This window comes from Momordica charantia (genome assembly GCF_013281855.1).
Source record: "Momordica charantia cultivar OHB3-1 chromosome 6 unlocalized genomic scaffold, Mcharantia_2.0 BLBB01000006.1, whole genome shotgun sequence".
NCBI lineage: Eukaryota > Viridiplantae > Streptophyta > Magnoliopsida > Cucurbitales > Cucurbitaceae > Momordica > Momordica charantia.
In genome coordinates this window covers 7,878,689-7,899,065 of record NW_028275164.1, presented here as the reverse complement: position 1 = coordinate 7,899,065, position 20,377 = coordinate 7,878,689, and the positions used below count along the sequence as shown (strand labels likewise).

Genomic DNA, 20,377 nt, shown 5'->3' with positions numbered 1-20,377 from the left:
TTTTCGAAACATGTTTTGCTGTTTATAATTTTTATTTTTTGTACTTATTTAGTTTTAGTGGGGAAATATAGTAGCTTCTTGGTTTGGATCTCCCTATAAATAGGAGGGATTCTCCACATTTAATAGAACAGATTGAGATTTCTCTTACTTCTTGAGTGAGTCTCCATCAAATTGGTATCAGAGCAAAGAATCTCGGGGCATCTGATGGCCGGAAAGAAACCAACAGTGGGAGAAGTTTCTTCCTTAACCAGCAAAGAAACAGAGCAATCAACCGTTTTCTCATCACAATCGATGGCCACACGCTTGCAGTTGGTCGAGGTTGAAGTCAAAGAATTATGGAGTGATGTGGGTGAGATTAAGCAGATTTTGGGAATCATTCATCAGCAGCTGGAAATATTGAATGTAAATCAAAATACGACAAAGAGTGATCAACCCTTGCACCCAAGATCCAATCAAGATTTTCAGGTAGGGGATCGGCCGGGGATTCATATTCAAGAAAGGCCAGTCGCACCTCCAAGATTTCGCCAAGAAAAAGGATATGAGGCCAATGGGGGTCCAGATTACATCAAAATTTTCATCAACAACGAGATGTCAATCACAATCCCTTGTTTCAAGGTCGCCAAGATTCTTTTCTGGATTTTTCCAACAATGAAGAATGATTTTATGGCAATGGAGAACAATCAGCGGGGTTTTCCAAGGAGGCTGTATAGACAACAAGACGCACTTGATTTCAAAATGAAAGTTGATCTACCGACCTTTAGTGGAAAAATGGAGATCGAAGGGTTCTTGGAATGGGTCTGCAACGTAGAAAATTTTTTCTCCTATCTCAACTCACCAGAGGATAAAAAGGTACGCCTTGTTGCTCTTAAACTTAAAGGTGGCGCCTCTGCGTGGTGGGATCAATTGGAACTTAATCGGCAAAGGTATGGATGGCAGCCTATTCGAAGTTGGGAGCGAATGAAAAAGTTGATAAGCGAACGATTCCTTCCCATCAATTTTGAACAGTTTCTTAATAATCAATATCAAAATTGTTGTCAAGGAACCCGTTCAATTGCTGATTGCACCGAAGAATTCCATCGGTTAGGTGCAAGAACGAGTCTTTTGGAAAGTCAACAATATTTGGTGGCCCGATTCATTGGAGTGTTGCGAGCTGGCATCAAAGAACATATTTCTGTTCATCCTATTGGTTACCTCAATGAAGGTACAAGAAGACGTATGCTCGTCGGACTACTTGGGATCAAGGAGGGACCTCCAAAGGAATGCTCCCGTTATGGATAAATCTTCTACACAACTAGCAGATGAGTCTTCCAAGGGCAAGCGAATCGCAAAGGACAATCCTATTGAAGATAAAGGTACAGATACAAATATTGGGAAAAAGATAACTAACACCTATAATCGCCCTACTTTGGGCAAGTGCTTTCGTTGTGGACATGTAGGACATCTTTCCTGTGAATGTCCCCAACAAAAGGCGATTCCTTTTGTTGAAGAGGATGATCAATTAGAGGGTAGTGAGGAGGATCTACAAGAAGATGAAGTGAGCTACCTCGGCCCTGATGAAGGGATCCTATTAATTGTGTCATCCAACGACTTCTCATCACTCCAAAGGTCGAGGCTGCCCACCAACGGCATGCCTTATTCAAATCCCGGTGCACCATTCAAGGTAAAGTTTGTAATATCATCATTGATAGTGGGAGTACAGAAAATATTGTGGCAAGTAAACTTGTTACAGCCCTACAGTTATCACTAACACCTCACCCGAATCCTTACAAAGTTTCTTGGATAAAAAAAGGGGGGAAGTTCAGGTAACACATACTTGTACAGTACCCCTGTCTATTGGGGCAAGTTACAAGGATCAAATTATATGTGATGTATTGGATATGGATGTTTGCCACATCCTTTTGGGTCGACCGTGGCAATATGATACCCAAACAATCCATAACGGACGAAAGTAATACCTATGAATTCAGTTGGATGGGAAAAAAGGTCGTTTTACTAACTTTCCTTCCTTTATCTCAGCAGCCTTCTAAAGAAGGTACATACAAAACTGACACTTTGTTTGCCCTGTCTTCTGCAAAACAACTTCTCATACATAAGAATATGTCTATTCTTGGGCTGGTATTCAAAAGCTTCGGAACAACAAATCAAACATATACCATCCCTCCCGAAGTGGAAAATTTGTTAGGTGAATTCAAAACTATCATGGAACCTCCCACCAACCTACCTCCTTTAAGGGATATTGAGCACAATATTGAGTTCTTTCGAGGGGCAACTTTACCAACCTGGCTCATTACCGGATGAACCCATCCAAATATAAAATTCTACATGACCAAGTCCAAGAGTTACTTGATAAATGCCACATACAACCCAGCTTGAGTCCCTGTGCCGTACCTGCCTTACTTACACCAAAAAAGGATGGTACACGGCGTATGTGTGTGGATAGTCGTGCCATAAACAAGATAACTATAAAATACCTGTTTCCTATTCCACGTATTAATGATCTTATGGATCAATTAAGCGGCGCCACCATATTTTCTAAATAGATCTTAAGAGTGGCTACCACCAAATTCGTATGAGACCGGGGGTCGAGTGGAAAACAACATTCAAGACAAATGAGGGACTATTTGAATGGCTTGTCATGCCATTCGGCCTATCCAATGCCCCAAGCACCTTCATGAGGCTTATGAATAAGGTATTACTTCCTTTTATTAACAAAATTGTAGTAGTTTACTTTGATGATATCCTTATATGTAGCCAAGACATGTCTGAACATATACGACACCTCCATTGAGTTTTTCGGTCTTAGCCTCTAATCCGTTAGTCATAAACCTCAAGAAATGCATTTTTCTAACCTCTGAAATATACTTCCTCAGATTCTTAATAGGACATAACACAGTAAAAATGGATCCTCAAAAAACCCAAGCCATAGTTAGAATGGCCAGAACCTAAAACAATTAAAGAAGTCCAAAGTTTCCTGGATGTTTGGGGTAGTATAAGTGATCAAGGAGTAGTAACTCATATTACTATTAATGGGTGGCTTCGCGATTTCTTATGGGCACAGGCATCCCAGGTAATTCAGTCTTATGGTTCTTCATTATTTGCATATGGCCTTTATTTCCTAGGTGCTCATTTTGTATGGGGTTTTAGTTTAATGTTTCTATTCAGCGGGCATGGTTATTGGCAAGAACTTATTGAATCCATCGTTTGGGCAGCTTTCTTTTACCGAAAATTCATCCGAAACTTTAGTTCCCTTGTAGCACCATTAACAAAAGACCTAAAAAAGGGGCCATTCGTGTGGGGACAACAATTCAAACTCATAAAACTAAAGCTAAGCAATAGCCCCACTCTTACATTACCAAATTTTGACCAACCATTTGAAGTCTCTGGAGATGCCTCGGGTATTGGCATAGGAGCCATCTTTGCTCAACATAATCATCCTATAGAGTATTTTTGTGAAAAATTGAGCCCATCAAGACAGAAATGGAGTACTTATGAACAAGAGCTCTATGCTTTAGTAAGAGCTTTAAAGCAATGGGAACATTACCTTTTAGGGAAAGAATTTGTCCTTACCGACCACTTCTCCCTCAAATTCTTGCATACCCAAAAGTCCATCAGTCGTATGCATGCTTGTTGGCTATTCTTTTTACAAAGGTTTGATTTTGTCATCAAACACACTTCGGGAGAAAGTAATAAAGTTGTCGATGCTTTAAGTAGAAAGCATACCCTCCTTACATTACTTAAAGGAGAAATAGTGGCCTTTGATCATCTACCCGACGCCTATGCAACATTTCCGGATTTTAAAGACATTTGGCATAACTGTACAAGCCACTTGCCTATATTGGACTACCACATTATGCATTCCTCACACATCCCTTCGTGAATCTATTATTAAAGATGTGCAATTGGGGGGGGGGGGGGATTGTTAATACTCGTTTTTTTTTGCCACAACTCCGAAAAGATGTTGCAAACTTTGTTCACCAATGTTATATTTGTCAATCATATAAGGGCTTATCATAAAATATAGGGTTATGCACTCCTTTACCAATACCACAAAACATTTGGGAGGACCTATCTATGGATTTTATCTTGGGTCTTCCCAAAACACAAAGGGGTTTTGACTCCATCGTGGTGGTGGTGGTGGATAGATTCAGTAAAATGGCTCATTTTGTAGCTTGTAAAAAGACTTCCGATGCAGTTTCTATTGCTAAGTTATTTTTAGAGAGATTGTACATTTCCATGGAATCCCAAAATCCATAGTATCTGATCATGATGTCAAGTTCCTTGGCCATTTTTGGCGAACCTTGTGGAAAAAGTTTGATACTACACTCAAATTCAGCACCACTAGCCATCCACAAACGGATGGGTAAACCGAGGTTACAATCGTTCTTTGGGAAATTTGCTTCGGTGCCTTAGCGGAGATCGTCTAAAACAGTGGGATATCTCACTAGCACAAGCTGAATTAGCATTTAACCACATGGAGAACTGTACAACAGGCAAGTCCCCATTTGAGGTTGTGTACACGAAACTCCGTTGGATAACTATTGACCGATCTAATCTTCCTGTTTCTTTTGATATTAGTGTGGAAGCAGAAGAAATGGCCACTAGAATTACTCAACTCCATGAAGAAGTGCACCAACATTTTGAACTGCCAAATGCAAAGTATAAGGAAGTGGCAGACAAGAAGAGGCGATTCAAGGAATACCAGATTGGGGATCTTGTAATGATTCACCTAAGGAAGAAACGATTCCCCGTTGGGACATAATAAATTGAAGAAACGGAAGCTTGGTCCTTTTGCTATAATTGCACGTTTTGGGGAGAATGCATATAAGATAGACCTCCCGCTGGATTACAACATCAGCCCAGTTTTCAATGTAGCAGATATTCATCCGTTCTATCCCCCCGACGAATTTTTGTTAGCTGATTAAACTCGAGGACGAGTTAATTTTTTAGGTGGGGGAAAATTGATGTAGCCGTATGGCCTTGGGTAGCTTGTTTAATTTTAAGCCTAGCTTATATTTGTAGTTCTTTTAAACGACCTTTTACTGTGTAGTAACTTTAAAGTTGTTAGTAGCTTCTTGGTTTGGATCTCTCCATAAATAGGAGGGATTCTCCACATTTAATAGAACAGATTGAGATTTCTCTTACTTCTTGAGTGAGTCTCCATCACATGGACATAGACACGTCAAATCCGTTTGTATTGTAGCACCTTGTCAAGAAAATCCCAATCAACCATATCTAACGCCTTCTCAAGATCAAGTTGGATAACGACACCTTCCATATTCCGAGAATTCCATTCATCAATAATTTCATTTGCTATAAGGGCAGCATTCAGAATTTATCTCCCTCTAGAAAAGCAGGCTGATGGTCAGTAATGGCGTGGGGTAGTACCTTCTTAAGTCGTTTAGAGAGGACTCGGACTAGGATTTTGTAGGCGCAAGGGATCAGGCTGATGGGTCTGTAATCATGTACTGTTTTTGCATCTATGCGTTTCGGGATGAGGCAGATGTACATCTCATTAAGAGCAGCATTGATGATTCCATTTTGGAAAAATTTTTGAAACATTGTGAATAAGTCAGCTTTGATAATGTTCCATGATTTTTTGAAAAATTCAGCAGTGTAGCCGTCTAGCCTGGTGCTCTATCAGTGCTTTATCAGTAAAAGGTTGCTCTAGAAACTTGGAACTTTCAGTGGAAATGGGATCCCAAGGCAAGTTGGTGGGGCAGCTTTGATGTCCATCCTTCCTTGTGTAGAGAGTTTTGAGTAAGGTTTTTACCCTCTCTAGAGAGTATTTCTAGGAACTCCTCTTCGATTTCATTGATTCGAGTAAGGCTTTTACCCTCTCTAGAGAGTATTTCTGTTATTGTGCTTCTTAATCTTTTGTTTGCAAGGATCCTATGGTAGAATTTGGTGTTTTCATCCCCCTCTCGTGGCCATTTTTGTTTGCATCTTTGCCTCCAGAATATTTCTTCTTTGGCAGCAAGGGAGATGATATCCTCCCTAGTTTGATTTCAGACAAGTATTTGCTCTGCAAAAAGGGGATGATATCCTTCTTGGTTATCCAGCGAGTTGAGAAGCTTGGTGAGGTTTTCCTTTTGAGTGTGGATGCACCCGAAGTGTTTAGAGTTCCAAAGCTTAATAGCCATCTTTAAGGATTTTAGTTTCATCATCAATCCATGACCGGGCCAACCACGAACGGGATTACTGTACCACCAAGTTTCAAGGAAGGGTTTGAAGGATCTGTGAGCCAACCACATGTTTTCAAACCTAAATGGAGTTGGACCCCATCTGTTTTGTCCAAAGTCCAGGAGAATAGGGAAGTGATCAGAGGTGGTTCTTGCCAATCTCTTTGCCATTGGCATCCCAAACTTGTCAATACTGCCATTAGTCAATGAGGGAGAAGGAGCTATTGCGAGACCATGTTTGCTGTCCATTGCTTAACCATTTCACCACCAAGGCATCTTAAAAGTGAATTATATTACCGCTCCTCTTTGCATTGTAAAAAAAAGGAAACAAAGAAGAGGTAAAATAGTCTTCCTCACAATATCCAAAGAAAAGTTGGGAAGGAATACTGAATTAGCACCCAAGGAGAATAGTTCAATGAGTTCAGAAGGATATGGAGGTTCTGAATATTGAGTGGGATTCTATGATGTAGTCTTAATGTTGTGCTCATGATGATTGGAGGGACATCTCTAAAGAGCTTGAAGTTCGGTTTTCTCAAAATGGTTTGGAAATCTCTTTATGGTTGACAAAGCCTTATTAAAGCTTGAAGATGTTAGAATGCTGAAGAAAGAAGAGCTTTCGAGAAGTGGAAGAAATCGGTACACATTTTTCTAAAGCTAGAAAGATGGAACTTCAAAACATACTATAGGAAAAACGCAGTTTTTGGGTATGGGGGTGGAATTCAAGTGCTAGACTTACCCCTTGAATTATGGAAGAGACATGTTTTCAAGGCCATTGGAAGCTATTGTGGGGTCTGATATGCATTTCCTCAAATTCTCTGAATTTCCTTGATTGCACCACGACTTACATTCAGGATGAACAAAATTGTTTAGGGTTTTTGTTAGCTTCTATTGAGATCAATAATCCCGAGACTCATCTTCATTCACCATTTTGATATGATTGATATTCAAGATGTTGGAGAAATCACTGAGATTGAGATTACCGTTTTATTCATCACGGGATTCCAACTAAGAATGATCTTTTACTCGTATAAAAACACTACCCAAACATGGGTCTTTGATTTCAATCTCAGTTGGGGGGAAGCCACAAGAATTCTTCTTAACTATCATACAAATAGAGCCACTATCCAGCATACTCAAAGTCTAAGAAGAGCAATCAACCAATCCACAAAAGTGACTTCCGAGAGCTTCAAAACAACTATGAGTCCAATATCAATGAAAAGTTCGTTTCTTGTTCCGAAAAAAAAAAAAAAAACCAGGTTTGCTATTCTTTAGTACTAACAATTCTCAAATTTAACATGAAAATAACCAATTTTCTTTTTCCATTTACACTTAGACCTTTAAGAATCTTCTCATCCTCCACTTTAGAAGAGCCTTATCAGCCATAAAAGGATTAAGCAAAAAATCTACCTCAAAATGTTTCTTTGAGACGGTGGTAATCTCCTCCCAATTATCATGCGCTTAAGTCTAAAAATAATCGTCACATTGTTCCAGTCCACTTCAACCACTTATCTTTCTTTTTTAACCCAATATGCCGTTGAACTTCTTGTCTGACTGGAGACAAAACTTCTTCCAACTCAAAAGGTTTTCGAAAGCTCTTATTGAATTGATGGAATATCGTTTAATGGAGAAGAAGTATTCTATCCAATTTGTGCATCTGACTGAACTCAAATTCTGCTTGAAAAAGAGATCGGTGTGATTGTCTACTACCCAAATTATGTCAGTTTTTTATTTATAAAATTATGCTGATTCTCAATAAGAAATGGTACTTGTTGGCTAATGAATATTTTCCACTCCATGCATTCATTTTTATCTCTATATAACTGCCAAGTAGTTTCTTAATTTTTATTGTGAGGTTTATTTATCATTTTATACCATAATTACTTTGTCTAAAATTAACCTTAAGTTTCTTGATGATACTATCGATATATTAGAAAAACCTTGTGGTATTCGGCTTCATGCCTTAATTATAGTACATAAGCCTTGACATGTCAACTACTTTTTATTTTGGTTTGTGATGTGATTATTCTTGTGTGCTGAATATTTTTTTCCTTCTTTTGCTTTTTTCCAATTTTTTCAGAGTATGTTTGGTAGGAGTCGCCATCAAGGAAAAACTTCATTTGTTGAGCACCGGACTTTTCTTCATCTTTATCATAGTTTTCATCGTTTATGGATATTTTTGGTTATGATGTTTCAGGTATATGGCCTTTAAATGCTTGCCTTATCGTATCCTTAGTCCTGTTAAGTAAAATTTGTTAACCTGCTTCTTGATTCTTTGTAAATTCTTTTTTTTTTTTATAGTATTAGAACTTCGTGAAAAAGAAATATTGCAGTATTGGAACTGAAACAAAATAGGGCCCCATGTGGTGGTCATGGTGGAAAGAACTGATAGAAACTGTTTCTTAGTTTCTATTATTTATGAAACAGAGGGAATTTACAGGGTCCTATAATCCTACCTCAGGACAATACCAGCTTACAAAAAGATACCCTACCCCTTTACAAGCAGCAGTATATAACTAACCGTTCTGTTCCCAAAATGCCCCATAACTAACTTGGGCCCCACACTGTAACAAAAGCATATTTCCCTCCCTCTTACATTATTCCCCTTTCCTACCCCCTTCCTTGAGTAAACCTTCGTAATTGGGGGCTATCAAGAACATAGGATGTTTTGGGGGAAGTTCTTTGATATGCTTGTTCAAGCTTGTAGGTGGAAGGCTGAATAAGTGAAAACTCTTGATCTCATAGAACCTTCGTCAGGGTGAGTGATGTGCTTGGAATAGAAGGGTGGGGCTCTATTGCTCAAATATAAAAAAAAGGATAGAAAAAGCAATTGAAGATAAAAGTTAAAACGTTAAGATCCAGATTGTTGACCATTAGAATTGTTATGTTTACTGTTATTCTTTAGCCAGGATCAGAAACTTGTGAGAAAGAATCATTTCTAAGATGATGTTTGAAAACCAAGGTTAAGAGTCAAGCTGACCGTTACAGCTTGTAAACTAATGCGTGAATAACTAATAACATAGCCATGTGCATCACCTACTTCCTTACCTTTCCCTCCATTTAACTCTCAATATAGTAGTGTTGATTGCTTATTAGCACTCTTTTTATTCTTTGTTTTTTTTCCTAAATGTTTTTCTTAGCAAAATTATCCAAAAGACAGGAAGATATATTTATGAAAACCTCCTTAAGTTGCCACTTTTTGGAATCAATAGTGAAAGCGCACAATGATGACGTGTCTCAGTTTACTCTTAGGCCCGAAAGTCTCTCGAAAACCTTGATAGTATCAAACAAAGCTTTCAACATCTCATCATTACCCTTACACAGAGTAGTTTGTCGTCTGCAAATTGCAAGTGACTCGTGTGAACCAAATTGCTGCCAACAATGAAGCCTTCAAAAGTACCCTTTTCATGGATTTTAATACCAAATTGAAGTTGTTATCCTGGTTAAGACATCACTTGTTAATAAGAAAATAAAAGGTGAAAGGAGATCACCTTTTCTTAGATCACGTGAAGCAAGAATTCTTCCTCTAGCCCTACCGTTAGTGAAAACCGAGAACTTAGCTCCTCGGATGTAGCCATTGATCCAACGGATCCATCTACTTCCAAACTCTTTTCGGAAGGAGTTACTCAAGAAGTCCCAATCCACCCTGCCAAATGCTTTTTCAATATCCAGCTCACCCTCTCTTCTTTTGAATTCTATAATAGTCCACAACTCGATTTGCTATTAACACTGGGTCAAAAATCTGCCTTCTCTCAATGAAAGCACTTTGGTTTGTGGAAATAGAGCTGGATATCACTTTTTTTAGCCGCTCGGTAAGGACTTTAGCCAATGTTTTGTATGAAGAAGTGGTAAGACCAATTGATCTAAATTGTTAACTGTTCATGATTGGTGTGCCTTTGTTTTTATATGGAATCTATTGACTTTCGTTATGCTTAGTGAAATTTATTTTTAGAAAAAAAATTAAAAGAATCTTCTTTTAAAAGAAGAGTGATTCCCATCATTAACAAAAGGTGAAAGAAAACAGAAATTCAATGAAATCTTACTCATTTAGATTCCCACTGAAAGGCAATCCCAAGAATATTATAGCCCTGCAAGACAAATGAAGTACAAGATGATGGTAAAGAACCAAAACGATAAAATACTCAAAGCTACCGGTTCAAACTCGTAAATGAAACCAATCAATTGTTAGCTTCAAGGAAAAAACAATGAAGAAAAAGGAACTTACAACCAGAAACCATGAGGAAAGGGACAATGGGGAAACAAAGGGTACAAGGTCCGATTCAAATTCTTCTTAATTGATTAAATGAATTTGACTCCGACGTTGCATAAAAAAGGAGGAAACGTACGTCTGTAGGATAGTATTCTCTATTTATATTTTTCTTGATGATGTTTTCTATTGAAGATGCTAGTTTGGTCCATGAGATTTTATTGGCTTAGAATATGATTCTGAGTTGTCATATAATTAATTATTTCTCATCATTTTGTTATTCAGGCTCTTACTATAATTGCTTTTAATAATGGAACGTTTAATAAGAAGACCCTGCTGGAAGTTCTTAGTCTTGGCCCGACATTTGTTGTAATGAAGTTTATTGAGAGTATGTGCCATTTTAGTCATTTCTACAAAAATTATTAGACGCTGATTTGTTCAATTATCTTGAGTGAAGTAGCTGGAAAGCATTATCTTAGTGTTAATTATTTTGAAAATTTTCTATTTCACTGCATGGACTTCTGTGCAGGTGTTCTGGATATCATAATGATGTATGGTGCATATTCTACATCAAGGCGTCTTGCTGTTTCTCGAATTTTTCTTCGTTTCATTTGGTTCAGTATTGCTTCAGCTTCTGTAACGTTCCTTTATGTGTATGTATTCTTGCTTTATTTACTTTGTTCTTTTTTTTTCTTTTTTGAACAAGACATTTACTGTTATTTTTATACCTTCCCTTACAGAAAAGCTCTTCAGGAAGGGAGTAAACCAACTCCAGAAAAAGTGATGTTCAGACTATATGTAATTGTAATAGGAATATATGGTGGTGTGCAACTTTTTCTGAGTATCCTCATGCGTATACCTGCTTGCCATCTTTTAACAAATCAATGTGATCGGTGGCCTCTTGTTCGCTTTATCAAGTGGATGCGACAGGTTTTGCCCTCTTGTGCTTGCTTTATTTTGTTTTTTCTGCTAGAGTAATTTGGACATTATTTTATTAAATCTATATTTTTATTTTGCTTCTGGATTTTTTTTTCTTTTGGTTAGGAACGGTACTATGTTGGACGTGGGATGTATGAGAGGACTACTGATTTTATCAAGTAATTATATGAATTTCTTGATCTGAATCCACTAGTGGTTTGTTTTTTAATTTTGTCGTAATTTTCTACAATTTGTAGTCATGGTTTTTCTTTTTCAATTTCTCTTTAGACATTTTAATACGTCCCAAGAGGCAGCCCAGTTGATAAGAACTTGGGGTCTCTGGTGAGCTTAATATCAAAAACCCTTGATGTCTCTTGGATCCTGGCCTTGGGGCGGGTGCAGGTGCCCCTTGGTATAGAGGAGCAAAGCTTCGACTCCCAGTTATTAAAAAAAAAAATTCTTTCTAGGATTATGCCTTCGTAACTGCTGAAGTATTATGAATTTTATTTGTCAGCGTGAGGAAATTATCAATCTGATTTTGCAGGTATATGCTTTTGTGGCTCATCATTCTGGGTGCAAAATTCTCGTTTGCCTATTTTCTTCAGGTTAACTGTTATATTTATGCAATGATATTTGTCTATAGGCATTGAAATTGAACTCTTTCTTTATTCTTCTTTTGCAGATCAGGCCTCTCGTTGGACCTACCAAGGTTATTGTAAAAATGAGAGGTATAACATATTCGTGGCATGACTTTGTGTCGAAAAGTAAGTGAGAGTATTTTCATTTCATTTAAATTTGAGTCACAGACACATGTTTTGTGCTATTTTTTTAATAGAATTATGTGTTTTTATTTTGGTTATTTGGTGGAAGTGACATGTTGTCCAAGATATTAGAATATCTTGAGGAATTAATTAGTTTCCTTTCAATAAACAATTGAGATATTGTATAACGGTTTTAAATTAGTTTCCTATTCTTAAGCAATTAGTTTTCGTTGCTTGTGTGTATATAAAAGCCATGTACCATACTATGGAACCCTAAATCCTAACTCCAGCAGTCGTCGTTGCCACCGCCACCCGCCATGAACGTTGTCGTATGCCCTCGTTGCCACCTGTCATCACCTTCATCATTGCTCTCTTCTTTCTTTTTCGCGCCGTTCTCATCATGCCGTTCTTTTCTCTCATCATTTACCTTCTATTCTGACAAAGTTGCCTTTGCCATCTGATCTCTGCCTCCTCTTCCTATTCCCTGCGGCCATATGGTCTTTCACGCTGTCGTCGTTTGACACAGCCGTAGTCTTTGTTTATTGTCAGACGCCACCATCTAGGGTTCAATCTCTTTTTTCCGTCGTCGCCTTGTAGGACTCGCCGGAAGCCTTTTTCTCTAAGTTTGGAGATGGATTTGAGGAGAAGCTGCAGCGTTGAAAATAACTTCTATTGGATTCGGCATGACAAGGATTGGTTTTTCATCGAAGATTCTATGAAGAATGTTCATATTCCTCTTCAGGTTCCCAACTTCAATGGTTAGAAAAGGCTTTGGTGGAGCTACTACATTTTCCACTGCATTTGAGGTTTCTTATGCAAGTTAGGGACGAATGGAACTTGTCGATTCTAGAAAAATAGATTCTTGCATAGCTCGTGTTTGGAATGTGATGTTTGGCCCATGTTAGTTTGTACCGACAGAGTTTAGAAAGAATGTCTGGGTAACCTTTGGGACATGCTAAAAGATTCCTTGGTGAAATCCAATGGAAAGCTATCGAAGGAGGCCTCCAACTCTTCATAAGCAGAGAGGGTTAAGAACAGAACAAAGATAGCATGATGCCATCCACTACCATAGAGGATGAGGTTTTTTAGGGAAATTGCTCTATGGCCAATCAACGAGAATTTGGAAAAGGGAGCAACTCTTATTAGGTCGAAAAGCAATCCGAAGTTGTGGAAAGAGATTGGAATAACGCCATGGTTATTTCAAGTTTTTGTGTTCAGGGTAGTTGGAAGTCAATTACTGCCTTCCTTAAAAGAGAAATTACAATATTAATAGCCTTTCGAGAGGATTATCTCTCCTCCAAGAACTCTCCTAGGTTCCTTACCTTAAACTAATTCTCCAAGATACCCCCTTCTCTCTCTACTACCCTCTATTTATATCCAACTCACTCCTAACTAACTAATTACCATAATAAACTCCACTAATGTACTAATAATATTCCCAAACTATCCCTTCTAGGACTCTCACATATTGTTAACATTTAGGAAATTTATTTTGGTGCTCTTTTTTTAGTTTGTATAGAAGGTCTTCTATGTGGTTCTGACTTCTAATATCTCATCATATTTGCAGATAATCACAATGCTTTGACAATTCTCAGCTTATGGGCTCCAGTGGTTGCTGTAAGTTCACTTTTGCATGCATAAATACTTATGTATGAACCCATATTTTTTTAGTGAGAAACTCAGCTTCTATTGAGTAAAATGAAGAAAATGGCCCAACGAAACAAGTACGAGCTTGCCTCTATGGGGCGGCCCAATTGATAGGAGTTTGGGGTCTCTTGGTCATATCAGTTTAGAGGTATCAGGTTCAAATCTTCTAGCAAGTTAATACAAAAAATCCTTGATGTCTACTAGGTCTAGGTTCTGGGGCGAGCACAGGTGCCCTGAGGTATAGCAGAGCAAAGCTCTGAATCTCATTTAAAAGCATAAAAGGAGTAGAAGCCTAAAATTAACAAAGGAGAAACTAACTCCCATCCAAAAGAATAAGACTTGCATATAATTACAAAAATCTTTAGAATAGAAGCCCGCAAATGTGTATTAAGTTTAATGATATTTCTCCTACAAAATAGCAAAAGAAAAACAGGTTAAACGATTTTGTCCTTATTGTGGAAAGGAGAAGCGAGTGAACCTCCTCCATCATAGAACGACAATCTTTGTTATCTGCTAAAATGTTGAACAAGTCCAAAAAAGGAAATTGTGAGTAAACTGGTAGTTCCCGAGAATCTGGGCAAGGTTTTTTTATGCTCTTCTACCGCATGCACCATTGTGATCCTAGAAAGAAGGGAGAATGCCTCTTAATGCAATCCGAAACTTGCAAAGCAAAGGAATTTGACTTTTTTTCCTTTGGAGATCTTGATCTTTTTAGAGAGAGAGAGTTACAAAGGGTAATTGGGGGAGTGAAGGGACACTTAAGAGATGGAAAAGACAGTTACCAGAAAGTCCCCTTGTAGGGTTGGAAGACCAAAACCAAACGTCCCTCCTCCCCTGCTAAATGTGGTAATCACTCGTAAGCAAAAGGACTACAACCAAACGTCCCTCCTCCCCTGCTAGGGAGGCAAAACAGAGGCTATAAACTGCAATTACATAATAGAAAAATGGTACAAACGAGGGAACGTAATACAAAGGGGCTTATCTTCCACCAAAAAATCCTTCTGAAAGTAGCGTTCGATGGTTTTTAGATGACTCCTTACAGCCATCAATTGGAATCTTCATTATGCTGAAAGAGGCTTTTCCTTTCCCAATTAATTTCCCCTGCCGTTACACTTTTCAACACACTACTTTTATTTAAAAAAGGCTGCTTCCCACTGCATTTTTTCTTTCTAATATAAACTTGGATCCTTCTTGAAATCAATATTTTGATAGGCTTTTTTATAATATTATCTTCCTTGCTATATCTTGGTGTAAATTATCACCTCTTTTTAATATCTATAGTATTGTTTCTTTGTTGACTAGTTGGAGTTATTTCATATATCTCCTTTGGCAATTGGTGCTTTCTTTCCTCCTCTTTGTAAATTTCATACATCAATGAAATTGGTTCTTAATTTTAAAAAAATTATTTATATTTCTCGTGTTTATTATGGATATATAGTTTATCTCTATTTTATTTATGGTTTTATATTATGGATATATAGTTTATCTCTATTTTATTTATGGTTGTAGATTTACATCTTGGATGTTCATGTGTTCTATACTGTTATATCTTCCATTTGGAGTTTCTTACTTGGTGCAAGAGATCGTCTTGGAGAGGTATGGATGAAATCTTATTTATTTTGTACATTTTCCCTACATTTTTTCCCTTGTACTTAACAGGGTGTATCAACGTCATCTAATTGAACCTTAAATTGAATAAGTTGTTAAATTAATTGTTTAAATATTAATAAAAAATAAATTTACCCATCAACTTAAGCTTTTAGGTTCACGGATGATCTAACATGGTATCAGAAAAGGAGGTTGTGTGTTTGAACTCTTGTAATGTTCATTTCCTTAATTAATTATGATAACTACTTGTCGGGCCTTCTGCAAATTTTTAAAGTGTTAAAGTGTTAATAAAGGATTAAATTTACCGTAACCGATCAGCTTACGTGGTGATTTAACATTAATACTCTTTCCAAAACAATTTTAGATAATTAAGCCAAACAACTAACAAACCACCTATGAAAGCTGATGAATATAACGTCCAAAATCTAGCTACAAAAATACCAAACATAGTCACAAAAGAACCCAAATACAACCAACCAAAATTGAGCAGCAAAAAATATAGGTATTAGTTGCACCACTCATTCTTCTCCCACAAATGGCGGAAGCTCATCCCCTTGAGAAATCTTGTATATACCATTTCCGTTTCCTATTTCATGGAAGCCACATAATTATTCTTTTAATTATTTTAAAACTTTTAACCTCCCTTTTACCTAATAAAAAAAAAATTTTGTGTGATTTTACCATGAAATATTAAGCATTTCTGTTTAATTGGTCAATCATTCAGTATTAAATAATTATTAGTTGTTATATAAAGGTTAATTTACAATTATTATAATTAATGGAGTTTACTATTGTTAAATTACGTAATAATAAGAAACTTTTGTAATATTTGTTTATCAATAATTGATGTGATTTTATCGTGAAATATTTTAAATTTTTATAATTTATCAATTATTTAATCTTAATTATTTATTATTTATTAATATCAAACTATTAAGATAGAATTTATCATTATTAAATAACATAAGAATAATATGAAAAGTTGTTTCTGGTTAAAAAAACAAAAAAAAAATTTACTAATATTTTTATCAATTATTGCTCTTTCAATAAAAGGATGTGCTTACCTTTTCTTGAATCTTGATGTGATTTCGTTCAACTATTTTATTTTAATGAGTTATTATTTCTTAATATAAAAAAAACTGTTAAGATAAAAATCATATTATTAAATAATATAACAATAATTTTGAATAATATTCTCTATCAATAATTATTCTTCCCTCTTAAAAAATTATAAATAGTTTTGCGGTTTTGTTTTTTTATTAAGAAACAAAGAATTCATTGAACTTCTTAAAAAGGGAGACGACCTAAGGGCAAAGGGTTGAAATTACCCTGTCCAAAAAAACTAGACAATCGCGGCCTTCCAGTTTCTAACTAACATGTGTAGGCTATAGTTACAAAATAATTTGTTGTGGTTTATAGACCACCACAAAGCATAATGCTGTATATTGCTACGAAAACTCTCCTCAAGGGGCTGCTTATCTTCAAAATGCCTACTCTTTTTGCGGTTTTGTTATAAAATATTATGCACTGCTACTTATTTTAATTTAATTATTATTTGTTGATATCAAACAAATTATGAAGACAAAATTTATTAAGTAATGTCTCTTTCTGATGTTAATCCATCCTTTCTTAGTTAGTATATATTTTTTAATCGGTTTAGATGTTAAAGTTCAAATGGGATGTTCTGATAATTGGAGTTGTTTCATTCCTAGAAAATAACATGAATAGGCTTTTGATTTATAAAATTTTAAGTAGACAGCATCAAAGGAGTGTCATTCATATTCTGTTGGCTTCATTTTCATTCTGATCCTTTTCATTCTAATAAGGAGTGTGGCCAAAGGTAAAATTTCCTCACTCAAATAAGGTTGTAAATCGAATCATTTCCTATAAATTAATGATGTTGACGAGATGGTGTTATGTAAAGTTTGGATTGTAACAAGTCAACAACTTGGCTTGCTTGAACATTTGAACTTTTTCCTATAAATTAATGATGTCAATTTTACCTCGTTAATCTAATTAGTCTTTTATTTTCTTTTGTTTTCTCCCTTTTGTAATCACCTTCAGATTAGATCATTGGAAGCCCTTCATAAACTTTTTGAGCAGTTTCCTGGAGCTTTTATGCACACTCTTCATGTTCCTCTCACAAACAGGTTTGGGTATTTCCCATGAGATAGTCAATCTATTAACTGTATTTTATTCTAAAAATGATTCTCCGCTCTTATCTTGTCGAATGTATCTTTTGCAGGAATTCGAACCATTCTCCAATGCAGGTGAGTTCCACTACTGCCTCCTTGTTTCAGAAATATGCTTGATTTACTATGGTTGGTTTCTGGGATCGAATCTTAATTGATCTTTCGAAAAACACTTGTTGACCTGTCCAAAATCTTTAGAGGGATACTCTGTTTGAGGCATACGAATGTTTTTATTTATCATCACCCTTCAATAAATTTTCTGAGTCCTCTGGGGATAAAGTGCTTAAATAAGCCAGTAACCCAGTGAAGTAACACAAATTACTTAAATAAGCCAGTTCTGTATATATTTTTGGGGTCCACCTTATACAGTTTCCTTTTGTAGGGAACACAAATTGTATCATTAATTATAAAAGGGTTGCAAACAGTGGAAGATGGACGAGATTTCCTTCAAGGAAAAAAATTTATTGAATAAATGAAATTTACGGAGACTCAACAACCAATAGGTGTACAAAAAGACTAACGACGTGGAAATAATTCAAGTAGGGAGCACTTACAGAACTGCATCCTAGAGGAGGCCATAATAATAACAGCATCGTTTAACTCATGAATAGCCTTCTCCCTACTTTGGGAAATTTTTTTGTTTTTCTTTAGCGTTACTTCCTAGAAGATGGTGCTTACAGCATTACCCCTCAAAAGAACATATGTTCGTTCACATAACAATTGCCCTGTTGGTTGAGCAAATTAGCATTCCAGAGAACTTCAACTTTTTTGGATAAGAGAAAATTCATTGATCAAGGGAAAAAAAGAACAACATAGAACAGGGGTTGAGGAGGCTTCTTCCCAAAACAAAACTGAAAGAGTAAAGCCCTCCAGTCTTGCATAATCACAGAGAGGTTGTAGTTACAAAAGATTTTCCATTTTCTATGATACCATCAAGAGGCCGAGATATGTACAATATTACAAAAAGAGTCAAGACTTAGTTCTGGGAGAGATAGTTGGGCCTCAAAAGGAAGGAACTCTCTCCATAATGTAGTGGTGTAGGGGCAATTGAAGAAGTGTGGTCAGCATCCTCCTAAGCATTTTTTAATAAACCATAACACCCAGGAACGGAGGCACCACGATAAGACTGCACCTCCTTGTGGCTTATCATGGATATTGATAGATGGACGAGATTTATTGAACACTAGTTACACTACAAAACAAAAAAAAAATCCAAATAGAAAAAATATAAATGCATGGATTAAACAAAAACTGTGAGATCCTTGAAAACCTTTGCTGTTGAAGCTGAGAGTCTTTTCTGAATACTGTCCTTCTATTCTTTCAGAGGTTCAATTTCTGAACATCAGAAATAAAATGAGGTGTGCTAAAATTCTGTCGAAGATCAGACATACGTCGAGTCAATTATATGATAGAAATATTCTTTTTCTTTTCTATAGAAGTGTTTAAAAGTAATAAATAAAGAATCTAAGTACATGGTACTAATCCAATGCTCTCATTCAAATATTCATTATTTTTATCTTGTTCCCTTTGTTAGACCTATGCATCAACCATATCCACAATTCGTTTATAGTGTCTTAAATTTTAAAGAAAAAGAAAACCAAAAAGGGGGAAAGTTAAATTTGAAAGATCCAACACTTTAATTTGATGGTCAGACAAGTGCTGATGTGTCATGTTTTGCACGTCTGCCAAGGACATGCTACCAGAAAATTTGTGTATGCATGCATTGTACGTGTTTAAGATTATGTTTGCTGGTAGGTTTAGGGAGAATGGCAAAAGTGCTTTATTTTGGGGATTAGGACTAGAGAACTAAAGAGAATTAAAAGGAAAGCCACCTTTTTGGGTTGCTGATGGGTGGTATATTCAGAAATATACAAAGGAAAATAAAAGCTAAGCGTGTGAAACTGGAGTGGGATAGGGTAGATGATAGGTTTGATGCTCATGTTACTTTTCTTCCTTAAATGCCTCTATGGTGGCATTATTTTGGCTGGTGAATTATGTTAAATGTACATGAAAACATGCTATGCTGTTTATCTCAAGGTTATTGAGAAAGACAAGTTTGATGCTGCTCGGTTTTCTCCCTTCTGGAATGAAATCATAGCACGTTTGCGAAAAGAAGATTATATTACAAACTTGTGAGTTTACTTTCTTGCTGTTATATGACTGACTATTGTGGTGCTGTCTGATGTTTTTAGATTGTTGTTATTGCCTCAATTTCGTACTTGTAATCCAAAATATTTTTTCTTCAATTATAAAATTCTTCTGGTTTTTTAGGGAAATGGAGTTACTACAAATGCCTAAAAACAAGGGGAATCTTCCCCTGGTTCAGTGGCCCCTTTTTCTTCTTGCAAGCAAGGTCAGCTAACACTTGAAAGAAACGACTTAAATAATGATGTTTTTTAATACTTGCTGTTTTACTGATTCAGTTCCAATTGTTTAAAACATCTTTATTGTGGTTATGAAATTGTAGATATTTCTAGCTAAGGATATTGCTGTGGAGAGACGGGATCTGCAAGACGAGCTGTGGGAGCGTGTTTCAAGAGATGAATATATGAAATATGCAGTACAGGAATGTTACCATGCAATTAAGCTGATTTTAACAGAATTACTGGTCGGGGAAGGAAGGATGTGGTATTTATCTTGTAGTCCACATATGGTTATTTTCTTTGTTATAAGCTTAATAATGAGATATATGAGAGCTTGACTTTTCTAACTAAAAGTAGGATGCATGAGGAAGACTATATATCCGCCCAAAGCATCAGTCAAAGGGATCACTAAAATTAAAAAGAAAAAATTGAACTCTTTAATTGACTAGATAGGAAAAATTATCTCTTTTCTCGTCTCAACTAGGAAAAAATGTATAGAGTTGGC

At 36.3% G+C, this 20,377-nt stretch overlaps 1 protein-coding gene across 3 annotated transcripts in view; it reads left to right on the top strand.

Moving 5' to 3' along the window:
* GSL10 (glucan synthase-like 10) overlaps positions 1–20,377 on the top strand; it is a 75,385-nt gene that overhangs the window by 30,417 nt on the left and 24,591 nt on the right. For all 3 annotated transcript variants that reach the window (XM_022301658.2, XM_088125079.1, XM_088125080.1), the window contains 14 exons: positions 8,257–8,373; positions 10,669–10,771; positions 10,913–11,036; positions 11,124–11,313; positions 11,428–11,480; positions 11,846–11,906; positions 11,984–12,065; positions 13,630–13,679; positions 15,219–15,305; positions 17,382–17,467; positions 17,563–17,587; positions 19,547–19,641; positions 19,781–19,862; positions 19,977–20,137. In XM_022301658.2, coding sequence (XP_022157350.1) covers positions 8,257–8,373; positions 10,669–10,771; positions 10,913–11,036; positions 11,124–11,313; positions 11,428–11,480; positions 11,846–11,906; positions 11,984–12,065; positions 13,630–13,679; positions 15,219–15,305; positions 17,382–17,467; positions 17,563–17,587; positions 19,547–19,641; positions 19,781–19,862; positions 19,977–20,137 — 1,316 coding nt within the window. The remainder of the gene's footprint in view (positions 1–8,256; positions 8,374–10,668; positions 10,772–10,912; positions 11,037–11,123; positions 11,314–11,427; positions 11,481–11,845; positions 11,907–11,983; positions 12,066–13,629; positions 13,680–15,218; positions 15,306–17,381; positions 17,468–17,562; positions 17,588–19,546; positions 19,642–19,780; positions 19,863–19,976; positions 20,138–20,377) is intronic.